Genomic DNA, 13,467 nt, shown 5'->3' on the forward strand with positions numbered 1-13,467 from the left:
TAGTCAGTGATGCCATCCAGCCATCTCATCCTCTGTCATCCCCTTCTCCTCCTGCCCCAACCCCTCCCAGCATCAGGGTCTTTTCCAATGAGTCAACTCTTCGCATGAGGTGGCCAAAGTACTGGAGTTTCAGCTTTAGCATCATTCCTTCCAAAGAACACCCAGGACTGATCTCCTTTAGAATGGACTGGTTGGATCTCCTTGCAGTCCAAGGGACTCTCAAGAGTCTTCTCCAACACCACAGTTCAAAAGCATCAATTCTTCAGCACTCAGCTTTCTTCATCGTCCAACTCTCACATCCATACATGACTACTGGAAAAACCATAGCCTTGACTAGACGGACCTTTGTTGGCAAAGTAATGTCTCTGCTTTTTTAAATGCTATTTAGGTTGGTCATAACTTTCCTTCCAATGAATAACCATCTTTTATTTTTCTATTATTATTATTTTTAATATCACGGCTGCAATCACCATCTGCAGTGATTTTGGAGCCCCCAAAAATAAACTTTGACATCGTTTTCTTAGATGACCTCTTTTGCTCTGAGTTGACCGTGAAGCTTCTTTCTCATGTTGTCATCTTTACTAGTAGGTTTTGTATATTAAAATGTACACTTGTCTTTAAAAACTTATGTTACTTGAGAAAAAGGACAAATATCTATTCCTTCAGAGAAGATGTAAGTTTTTTTTTTTTTTTTTTCTAGGCATCTAACCAAAACAACTTTCAATAGTCTCCTGATGTTTTTTGGAAACACATGTGATGTTAATTTGATCTGTAAATCAGTTGTGAATTAAGAGCTACAGTGTCTCAAATTTATTCAAGTCTCCCAGATTTATTCAAGTACACAATGGCAACCCACTCCAGTACTCTTGCCTGGAAAATCCCATGAACAGTGGAGCCTGGTAGGTTGCAGTCCATGGGGTCGCTAAGAGTCAGACACGACTGAGCGACTTCACTTTCACTTTTCACTTTCATGCTTTGGAGAAGGAAATGGCAACCCACTCCAGTGTTCTTGCCTGGAAAATCCCAGGGATCGGGGAGCCTGATGGGCTGCCGTCTATGGGGTCACACAGAGTCAGACACGATTGAAGTGACTTAGCAGCAGCAGCATTAGTCACATAAAACTGAAATTACCTCATTTATGTTATAATTTCCTCTTATAAGAAGGGACTGTCCAGAAATTTTTAAGAAATTAATAGATGGTTTAGAATGCCAAATTAAATTTCCCATATATGATTATGTTCCAGGGGTATTGTGCTAGTCTGTAATGTAGCTCAGACATGGTGGATATGAAGCAGATAAATTTTAAAAAAACCTATATTGTAGCAGGGGGAGCAAAAAGGGATTGATTTCAATACATGAAAGTTACCTACAAAAAAAGTAATTCTTTGCTAAGGCAGAAGAGTTTTTACTGGATGATCTTCAACCTCAACCCTGTTCTCTACTCCCAGTTACCCTCCCGCTAATAACAAAGAGTCAGAGCATTCTCACTCTACCCTGTAACACAAAATATTACCCAATTCAGAACAGGGATGTACCATCAGGAAACAGGCAGCTGCAGGCAATTCACTGGAGAAGAGAAAATCGTAAATCCTATCAGTCACACTGATTTTCATATTAAAAAATTATGTCCATAGTGAACACCACTGACAGAGTTGCACTTAATATGTTTATTTCAGTAAGTGCAGAAAAAAATCCTGTTAACTGTTTGCAGCTACCACTTTGTCACAAGGAAATCCCCTTGCTATAATAGTCTGACATGGAATTTAGACCAATGTAGGACATGGCAACCCACTCCAGTACTCTTGCCTGGAAAATCCCATGGACGGAGGAGCCTGGTAGGCTGCAGTCCATGGGGTCGCTAAGAGTCGGATATGACTGAAGTGATTTAGCAGCAGCAGCAGGACATAAAAAGCAAACCAGTAAGCAGCAATGAAACTGACAAGAAGGCCATCTCTTTTGCTACCTCTGCACTCTTTCATCAATATATATCTTACTGTCTTGATGAAAAATAGCTAAATAGTTCACACATAATCAATGCTTGCCAGAATTAGATTTATAGGGGCTCCTTTTTCTTTACATCTAAAATTCCCATGTAAAAGTATATTTTTAATTATGGTAAATACTTATGTTTTGATAATGGTAGTAGTGTTTTTAGTGTTCCAAATAGAAGAAAAAAAAATTAATGACTATTTTTTTAAATAAATCAGTCTTATTTTTTGTATAGTACTCAAGTGAAAAATTCTTAAAATTTCTACGAGAATTTGAAAATAGAATATATTATGCCCACTGGGTTATATCCTGAAATTATATCCTGGATTATATCCTGAGATTATATGAGATTATATCCTGGTTTATATCCTGACAACTGATTGTACTCCAGGAGAACACTTCAGTTAGCAACTCCTATAGTGGAATGTAACATACACAGATTAATACAAAGTTTAGATGGATTACAGACTTACATGTGAAAAACAAAACAAAGTTTTAAAATTCACAAATGTGCTTTTAAAATGTTTATTACTTCATTTAAATACAATGTTCATTTTTTATTTCTTCATAATTATCTTTTGGAAAAACTGGCATGTAAATACAAAGTAACAATGAGAAATATCACAGGAACAAATAGTTCCATTATTTCTGACTTTTTTTTTTTTTAACTACACAACAAATAAAACATAGATCCTTTTGAAAATGGAGAATCAGGGTTAAAAATACATAAATTACCATTAACATAAATTTAAAGGCTTCATATAATAAAATTCTCAGTTTTGAGTCTATTAAATAGACTAGTTATCTATTATAGGCTTCCCTGGTGGTTCAGATGGTAAAGAATCTGCCTGCAATGCAGGAGACCCAGGTTCGATCCCTGGGTTTGGAAAATCCCCTGGAGAAGGGAATGGCAACCCATTCCAGTATTCTTGCCTGGAGAATCCCATGTACAGAGGAGTTTGGTGGGCTTCAGTCCATGGAGTTGCAAAGAGTCAGACATGACTAAGCAACTAACAGTTTCACTTCACTTTCATCCTATCACAGGGAATAGTTTGAAATAAGAAATTTTGGCCAGGGCCAACAGATTTACCATTCCCCACCCTCCAAATTTCTTTTAAAGCAGAAATGACACTTAAATGGTTACCTAGGTACTTGACCCTGGCACTCCTATTATGAAGGGAAGTGAAGTGAAGTGAAAGTTGCTCAGTCGTATCCAACTCTTTGCAACCCAATGGATTATAAGGTCCATGCAATTCTCCACGCCAGAATACCGGGGTGGGTAGCCTTTCCCTTCTCCAGAGGATTTTCCCAACCCAGGGATCGAACCCAGGACTCCTGCACTGCAGGCAGATTCTCTACTAGCTGAGCCACAAGGGAAGCCCAAGAATACTGGAGTGGGTAGTCTATCTCTTCTCCAGCAGATATTCCTGACCTAGGAATAGAACTGGGGTCCCCTGCATTGCTGGCAGATTCATTACCAACTGAGCTATCAAGGAAGCCCAACACTCCAACTATAGGAATTTATTTAAACAGTTCAGGTATAATTTAGAAGACTAGGTTAACAGGTACCCATCATAGCTAAAGCTCCTTTCTGTTTCAGCAAACTGGAATGTTACATTCTTACCCCATGGTCTTAGTGGGAGTTGTAGAATTCTATAATTCTGAAAATAGTTTCTATTTTGACTGATGTAGAATTTGCAGGTCACAAATTAAGGAAAAAGATGAGTACTAATATTTGGAGTGAAGAAGATTGGGAACAAGTAGTCAGTGGTGTGGTTTAGCACTTAAAATCAAAATTAAAATATAACAATATCACTTGAAAGACTGAACATTTTATTTACACCAATTATAAAACTTTATGATTTCATATTTGAAGACAGAGTTGCAATATAGGAAAGAGAATAGCTACATCTTTCTTGGATAGGAGGATTTTGACAACATGTTAGTTTCTTATCAGCACATTTTATGGCATTTTGTTTTAGATAAAGTTGTATGAGATGCATTGTTTACATCAGCAACAAAAATAACTCATGTTCCAGCAAAGGGCTTCATTAGTGCAAATTCAATGTCTATTTACAAGTATATATGATAACTGCATTTTAAAGCAATCTAAGAAGGAATGTATTAAACTTTTCTATTTTTATTCCACTTCACAGAATATATAGATGGTAATCTAGCAATAGACCTGTCTTAATCACAGAATGCAAAATAAACATAACCTTCATTATGAGTAACAAAACAAAAAATTATCCACTTTGTAAATTTCAGTATGAGTACTACAATCAAGTACTTTTTAGATTCCCTTTTATTACTTAATCCATAAACTTAATTAGGATATATAAGAAATATTACATTTAAAATAGTTCTTTAAAATATATTTTCACTGGTAACAATTTTGTACATTTTTACAAAATAAAATCTATAAACATTCCTTCATATACATATAGCAAACAGCAAGTAGTGGAAATTATTCTTTTATACATAAACATTTTTTAAAGATATTTATAAGAGAAGATAACCATTTTTCTATCCAAAGATAAAGATTTCCAATATCTCTCTTATTCAACAGATGTTCTTCTCATTTTTTCAGCTAATTCTTTTCTTACTTCAATATGTTTTTCTAAATTTTGCACTTCATGTGGAAGATTGATGTCCCAAACAGACAAGCAAGACTGTATCTCTAGAAAATCAAAAAACAAATCATGTTACAAAGATCTGCCATGAAACATTTTTATCTTTTGTTAATTTATATTTAGCTGTTGGACCAATGTGTATGTGTGAATATATTTATGTGTGTGTGTGTGTGTGTGTGTGTGCTCAGTCATGCCTGACTCTGTGGCCCCATGAACTGTAGCCTTCCAGGCTCCTCTGTCCATGGAATTTTCCAGGCAAGAATACTGGAGCAAGTTGCCATGCCCTCCTCCAGGTCATCTTCCCGACCCAGGGATGGAACCTGGATCTCTTAATTCTCCTGCACTGGCATCTAGGTTCTTTACCATTAGTGCCACCTGGGACTACACACACACACACACACACACACACACAATATACACATATGCATATAAAAGTAACATACTAAATTATTACCATTTATAAGAAATTATATTTGGAAAGTGTTTTAAAATACATTATAGAACTAACTACTAAATTTTAACAATGGACCTTTAGTAACATAAAACTTCATTTTCTGAAAGAATAAAGCTTTTTCAAACACTTTTCAAAATCAGACTATGATTTGGATAATACGGAGTAGGTAAGATCTAAGGAAAAATACCCATGTTGGGTTTGAGCTAGTTCTCATTTAATAGTGGTTGCTAGCTCTACTTCACCAGAAAAATATATTACACTGCTAAATCACTAAAACTTAATTTTGAAGATTTATTTCTAGATTATTTGAACTATAAAGAAGCTATCAATTAAAAATGCCTAAAGTTGTATGCATATGTAATATTTACCTAAATGTATAAAAACATAATATGTTATAATCATTCATGTCATTGCAGTCTGCTTGGAACACAGTATCCTATTAAACATTACCTTTTTGGTGTTGTGTACCTTCAGCACTTTTCCGGTTATACCCCAAAACCAGCATGACATTTTTAAGGCTTCCTTTATTAAAAAATAAAAGAGTTCTGTTAAAACAATATAATAAGTTGGACTTTAAAGAGTACAACAGTTCATATTTTAAGACACAAAAACCTTGGAAATTAACTTACAATTCCACTACTTAAGAGATCCCTCAACTGAGTTTGAACAAAAAATACTCTGTAAGGTGATGAACGAAAAATACTCTGCAAGGTGACCAGTACGTTTTTAAAGTTAGAAAATTTGATCTACCTTCTTGTTATGATTCTTATTGTGTGAATCTGAGAAAACAGCTTAAATTCTCTGCAAAATGGGCTCAATATTTATATATTACTCCTCCAACAAAAGCTATATGTCAAAGAGATAGTGTAAGTTCCTTTTAAAGGAATGTATTAAAGAGAGACAAATGGAGTTTTATGGTCTAGTGATGAGATTAGTTACTAAACAGTAACTAAGTTAACTACGCAAAATGAAACAGCACACACAAAACTTTGAGGTAGGATGAAGCATGTATTTAAGAGGGGCTGAACTTTCTTCTGGAGCAGAAAGAGCAAAGAAGAATACGGCAAAAGACAAGGGTGAGAAAACTGAGGTGAAGCTAGATCATGCCATATATTGTATATTATGTTTAAATTATTTAAAAAATCAATTAAACCCATTGAAATTGCCCTTTAATGTCAGTAATGAACAACCATTTGGATACCAAGTACATACAAATTAAAGGATACAACAACCTTGGTGAGTAAGACTAGAGAGACAACCCCCCATACACCTACTACTTTGCTTGCATGAACAAGTGTCCTGGCAGTCGTTAGTCACTGCTGCTGCTGCTGCTAAGTCGCTTCAGTCGTGTCCGCCCCTAATTCTAACTTTCCTGCAACTCTGACACCTATTCATGGAAAATTTGTGAGACTGAAGAGAAACATTGGTCTGTCCTTAATACATTCCTGTAAAAGGAGTTTACTGTTGTCTTCATCCTGTTCCAACATTTTTATCATTCATTTGCTAAAGTTACATCCATTGATGTTGTTTAGTAGCTAGGTCATGTCCGACTCTTTTGTGACCCCACGGATGGTAGCCCACCAGGCTCCTCTGTCCATGGGATCTCCCAACAACAATACTGGAGTGGGTTGCCATGGTCTCCTCCAGGGAATCTTCCTGACCCAGAGATCAAATTCACGTCTGCATTACAGGTGGATTTTTTTTACTGTGGAGCCACCAGGGAAGCACCAAAGTTACATAAACTCTAGTTTTATAGAACTTAAGCCCATTTTTGTGATCAACTCTGTATAAATACTAAGTCTATTCCCTAAAGCAAATAACTAGTCAAAATAAGAGTTAAGTGTGAGCATCATGTGCTATCATGATTTCTTCATAGTTGAGTAGAAAAGTAGGAACAACAGAAAACATAAAGTAAATAAAACATAATGATTTCCCAATATTTGTATATAGATTATGAAGTATATATTGCTATAAGAATATACACTGGTAGCAATATATACTGTACAAAAATATAAATTTATTTACAGAAAGAAAAACTAAATGGTATTCCTTAACAAGGGTAGAAAGTTTAAACTATGATCAAAATAATCATCTGCTTATAACATTATATATTTTTTGCCTTAATTATAAAGAAAAAAGAGAAAGTAAGACCTAAATTTAGTGTTCATTTGAAATACCTGCTTCTCTTATGGGACTAAAAACATCTACTCACTTCATGCTTATAAGGCCCCTATTCAAAATATATCTTGCAAAATTTCACTATGAATTTCTGAGACACTTCATACAATGTTGGGAAGTGAAGAAAAAACATATTCTTATAGTCTTAAGAGAATATGAAAAAAGATTTAAAGGAAGTAAACTTGCCTAACTGTGCAGTCATCATGACTCTAACAGAATCACAAAAGTTGTGAATTATACGTATAATCCGACGAGTTGAAAGATCAAGGAGTAAGATATGGCCTCCTCCAGTTCCTATCCAGAGAGCAGTGTTCTTCTGGAGGCAGAGAGTCTTCACTCTCCCAGAATAAGACATTTTGTGTTTCAATTCCTTGCTTACTCTGACCAGTTCCTCCCTAAACCATAAAGAAAGCATGCATTAATCCTTTTTGTTCAAAAATAAAGAGATAAAATAAATGTGACTATATATACAGACACACACACATAATATATATATACAACATTTTGGATTATGAATACATGACAAGAATCATTACATATCATTAAAATTATATGAAATTTTGCTAAATATAGAATGTCAAATTTTGCTAAATATAGAACGTCAAAGAGCCACATTTTGCTACTTAAAGCATAAATTATCAAAGATAACACAACAATTGCCTCTCAACTTCAAGAAACTCTGAAATAAATAAGATGGATATAATTTTTATATATAACAAACCTATACAATGCAGCAAAAAATGAATAGTATCTGTTCAATATAAAGAAAAAAAGCATTACTTTCAACATTTTTTCATGAAGTTTAAAAGTTATAAAAGAAAATAAAAACTATAATCATCTACATGTAAAAGATATGAATCCAAATCACTGAATTTTTTCCTGAGCTAATGAATAATTCATGAGAAAAATGAGGTATCCAGAAGTAAAAAATTCCAATAATTTTAGAACTCTAGGAAAGGACTAGGCAGAACTGTCAGGTCTTCCAAACAGAAATCTCCTCACCATCCAGAGAAAAACTAAAGTGTTAGTAAACTTTGAAATCTCAATTTACAGATATGGTATATAATCAAAATGTTCTCTAGAAGATAAAAAAAATTCTATACAGTAAAACCAAAATAAAACTATATAGTAGCTAGCAAATAAAACTGGTGATGGTCCTGGACGCCAGTGGCAGCACACAAGGTGTGCGGGTGATGTGAAGTCTCCTACACACTTGAGCCTGGTCAGTCTAGCACATTTTCCACCCAGATTTTATATTGTTTTGTGACTTTTTCTTTGTAATACTTTGTAATAGACATGTAAGAAACCATGTCTATTATGATTCTATTTTTTTCCAAAGACGAAATTTGCTGGATACCAACAGATGGTGCCAAAAATTATTAACGATTTTGTTTCTAAATTTTTTTAACATTTATCTATTTAAAAGTATAAAGGAAGAAAAATAAGCCATAATTTCTCCCTCTGTGAAATCTGAAGGGTAAGGACAGTTCTTACAGGCATGAAATAAAGAAGCAATGACACTGTACCTACATTCAACAACACAGTGCACACTTAAACATTTGTTAAGCAGACAGGTCCCATAGTACTCTTTCCACAATAAAAGAAATTAAAGAAAATATTAATTTACTTTAAAAAGTGCACACAATCTATTAGTTCACAGAGTTTTTCAGTCTTCTTATCCCACACTTCCACAAATGGGCTATTTTTCTTAGCAACATAAAGAGCCGTGTCTACCACCACTGCTATGATGTTGGAATCACAGAAAGATGCATAGGAAAATCTAGAGGGAAAGAAAAGAATGTCATTTAATTTTTTTTTTATTATTTTCAAATGTAATACAACTTCATATTAGCTCTTAATGCATATAAAGGATTAACACTATTTTGAAAAAGAAGCAATTATTTCATATTATCCCCTAACCATTCTGAACAGAATACTTTGATACTTCACCTACTTCTGGTTACTTCATATTTCTTCCTTGATAATAAAATTTAAATTTGCTTCCTATTTTATTTTCTATTTTATTAATTTCAGTTTTATCTGGTTATTTATAGAATATTATTTTATCTGAATATGTAAAGTATCTTGATGTCTAAGAAAATCATCATAATATCTGTAACTTTATAATACTGAAAAAAAATCCACATTGTCAAGAATGACTGGGATATTAAGGGTCACCCATTTACACTTAAAATCATAAGACCTTTAAATCCACCTTAGTGGCAGTCTTCAAATATTAAAATATATCTGCCTCAACACAAGCTAGTCAAGGTATGGGGGAAAAAAATCCACACCATCATCCAAATATTAGAATGCAAATTGTCATTTTTCTTTCCCCTTTGAAAATAAAGGAAAATGACAGACATTTTTAAACATCTACCTTCCAACCTAGTATATTTGGCATTTCACAAACAGATTGGCAACCAAAGGCCCCATCTGCATGGCAAACTCCAAGTTGTACTTCAAGGCTTAATTTAAATGTCAGCTCCTCTCAAATTCTTCCCTGACTTACTGAAACAGACCAGTCATTCCTTTTTCCATAACTGATGCATTAAATATAAAATATTAATCTATAATGATATTACAGATATTATTAAATATAAAATCATATTCATTAGTATGTCCTGACACTACCCTGTCTGTTTGCCATGGTATCTTCCTAATTGGAGAGAGATATTAGACAATGGGTGACAACTTCTGAGAAGTGTCTGTGATATTTCCAAGTGTCTGTGAAATTGGGTCCTAATCTCTTTCTGAAAATGAATATCTTTGAGAGCCTGATATTTATGGCCATTCTATCTAGTAATGCACCTATATTCCAAATCTTAAAGGGAATTTTAGGGGGCTAATTGATACCATGACCTCATAACATTCTATGTAAAATACAAGAATGCGGGGAGGGGGATGCTTTTCTTCTTATATCTTCAGGCCTGTTTAAGTTGGTTAAAAGTGGAAATTACAGAATAAGAATGTGCGTGTATGCTAAATTGCTTCAGTCATATCTGACTCTTTGCAACCTTACGAACTATAGCCCGCCTGGCTCCTCTGTCCATGGGATTCTCCAGGCAAGAATACTGGAGTGGGTTGCCACTTCCTTCTCCAGGGGATCTTCCCAACCCAGCAATCAAACCCGTGTCTCTTACATCTCCTACACTGGGAGGCAGGTCCTTTGCCACTACCGCCACCTGGGAAGCCCAAGTGAGAATACGTTTAACCAAATATTTACCACATGCTAGGAAACAAATCTCCGGGAAAAAAAAAACAACAGAAAATCCTCATGCATGAGAACTTACCATATATAGCAGTGTATCTGAACTCTGACCACACTTTAGAATCACTTGAGAGTCAAACATAAATACAAACATGGGGGACCCACCCCAGTCTTAATTCATCTGCTTTAATTGCTTTGAGGCAGGTCTTGGGCATCAGGTTATTTTTAGCTACCTAGTGGCTTCTAATGTGCAGCCAACTAAGCAGTATGTCTAGTGGTATTGAGAAAATTATTTTTAAAAGTACATTTATAAACTTTTGTGACAGCTATTGTGAGGGGAAATAACAAATACAATGGAAGAAAAAAAATCTAAGGCACCTAATTGCCACAGTGGGATCACAGACAGCCACTCAGAAGTGACTCTTAGACTAAACAGACAAGAGGCATAGTAGTCATCCAGAAAAACAAAGAACCATATGTAAAGACTGGAGTGAAAGGGAGCATGCTGTCTTCAAAACTGAGACAAATTCATTTTGGCTAAGGCACAGAGGGTAAGGAGGTTGCAAAATATGAATCTACAGAAATGAGCAAGGACTAAATCATGAAAGTCTGGTAAGTCATCTCAAGGAACTTGGACTTCATGCAAAGGACATTGGAATATCACTGATCACTTCTCAGCAGGAGAGTGGCATCAGCTTGATTTGCATTTTAGAACAATCCCTCTGCCTGAATGTTGGGAATGGATTGAAGGGAAGACAATCAGAGGTTTGAGAACTCTCTGCTATTGTTAAAATGGCCAGGCCTTTGATGGTAGATGGCAGCTTGGCCCATGGTAGCAGCAAACAGTAAGAAGTATACATATTTGAGAGTCAAGAAGAGCATCAACTGGATAAAGAATTAGAAATAGAAGAATCAAGGATTTTTCCCAAGTTTCAGTCTTGGGCAATTAGATGGATGTTGAAAAACTAGGATATGCCCTGAGATAAAGATTTCTCACTTAAAGCTAATAATAACCATGATAATTATCTAACATTTATTGAGAGCTTACCAAGTGCTGGATCTCATATCAAGTTCCTTATATTACTTTTTATTCTTTAGTTTTTCAAGTATCTCTTTGAGACAGGGTACATTACCACCCTCAGGTTAGAGAGGACTGAAGATTTGAGAAGAGCTTGCCAAGTTCACATAACCAATACATGACAAAGCCAGATATGAACAATCTATGCTCTTATCCAAACCCTACACTGCTTCTCACTGAGGAATATGATGAATAAGAACCAACTGCAATGCTTTCATTAAAACACAATTTAAAAAACTGAAACAACAAATTGGAACAAGGTTTATATTTTATTTTATTCTGCTTGAAATTGGTATAACTTTTCTTTTGAGGAAATGTCTGCATAATTATCAACTCTAGAGAGGACTTAATTCCTAAGGTTCATTTCCTACAATCAATAGTTAAAATTATCCACAGGGAAAGTGTGCAAGATAAGTGGAGGAGAAGACCCTGAGCCGACCTCTTCTCACAGGCACACCATCACAACTATTTGAAAAACAATCATAGATTAAAAAAAGACTAGAACCTACCAGAAAAGATCTTCTACAACCAAAAATACAAAGAAGAAATCAAATTGAGAGAGGTAAAAGGGACTGGGCCATGATATAGTCCAATCCAATACCCCCAGGTAGGCGCTTCACAAATGGGAGAATATTTACAACTGCAGAAGCACTCCCAAAGGAGTGAGAAGTTCAAACCCCACTTTAAGCTCTCCAACCCGGAAGCCCTGCACCAGGAAGATGAGCCCCCAGGGCATTTCGTATTGAATGGCAGTGGGGCTTGCTTTCGGGAGTCCCAGAGGGCTGAGGAAAACAGAGAATTCACACTTAAAGGGCATACACCACATAGTCTGGACTAGAAGGCAGAAGCTGGGTTAGGAGGCAACTGCAGCTCACCCAGGGGACACAGACACGGGCAGGCCAACACAAGCTTCAAGAAACCAGAGGCCACACAGCCAGATATTTCAGGAACCAGTCCCACCCACCAACAACATGCTCTGGGACTCCTTAGCCCTGAAACAAGAATCCAGGACTTGGTTCTGCTTTCCAGTAAGCCACACTAGCTCCATGACCTGGTTTTATCCACTGATGGGCAGGCAATAGCCCTTGGGTCTCCTGGACCCTGACTCCACCCACCAGTAACCCAGCAAAAGTCCAGGGCTCCCCAAAGTTCCACAATCAGATGCCTGATAACCCAGTACCACAAACCAGAGGTCATCTCAGCCTCCATACAAGGCAAGATTGAGCAACCAAATGGACCAGCCGACCAAGTTTAGCAGACTGCTCACATAGTCCGTCAGCTGCAACAGAAAGACCCTTGCAGCCCTCATGGGGGAACCTGTAGAGAATATGGCACTGGTGATGAGAGGGGAATACACTGCTGAGAACAAAAGGTGTCTCCTGCAAAAGGCCAGTTCTTCAAAGTCAGAAAACATAACCAACCTACCAGATAAGTTAATATAAAAAAGCAATTTAGGCAAAATTAAGTGACAGAGGAACATGTTTCAAATGAAGAAACAAGATAAAACTCTAGAAGAAGAGCTAAGTAAAGTTGAGTTAGGCAATCAACCTGATAAAGAGTTCAGAGTAGTGATCATAAAAATGATCAAAGAACTCAAGAGAATTGATGCACAGAGCAAGACATTAGAAGTTTTAACAAAGATTTATAAAATACAAACAACAACCAAACAGAGATAAAGAATATAAGTGAAATTTAAAATGTACTAGAAGAAATCAATAGTAGATTAAATGATACAGATGAATGAATCAATAACCTGGAAGAAACAGTCATGGAAATCAATGATGCTTAACAGAAAAAAAATAATAATGAAAGACATGAGGACAATTTAAGAGACTTCTGGGACAACATCAAGCCCAATAATATTCACTATAAAGTGAATAGGGGTCCAAGAAGAAGAGAGACAGAAAGAAAGGAGCTGAGAGCA

General features: G+C 35.8%; 1 protein-coding gene across 4 annotated transcripts in view; it reads right to left on the bottom strand.

Moving 5' to 3' along the window:
* Positions 1–3,801: 3,801 nt before the first annotated feature.
* LRRK2 (leucine rich repeat kinase 2) overlaps positions 3,802–13,467 on the bottom strand; it is a 205,011-nt gene continuing 195,345 nt past the window's right edge. For all 4 annotated transcript variants that reach the window (XM_019960788.2, XM_019960787.2, XM_070789266.1 and 1 more), the window contains 4 exons: positions 8,882–9,034; positions 7,441–7,649; positions 5,527–5,598; positions 3,802–4,669 (listed from right to left, as the gene is read on the bottom strand). In XM_019960788.2, the coding sequence (XP_019816347.2) occupies positions 4,548–4,669; positions 5,527–5,598; positions 7,441–7,649; positions 8,882–9,034 (556 nt within the window). In that variant the 3' untranslated portion in view covers positions 3,802–4,547. The remainder of the gene's footprint in view (positions 4,670–5,526; positions 5,599–7,440; positions 7,650–8,881; positions 9,035–13,467) is intronic.

The sequence above is a fragment of the Bos indicus genome, chromosome 5 (assembly GCF_029378745.1).
Source record: "Bos indicus isolate NIAB-ARS_2022 breed Sahiwal x Tharparkar chromosome 5, NIAB-ARS_B.indTharparkar_mat_pri_1.0, whole genome shotgun sequence".
Classification (NCBI taxonomy): Eukaryota; Metazoa; Chordata; class Mammalia; order Artiodactyla; family Bovidae; genus Bos; species Bos indicus.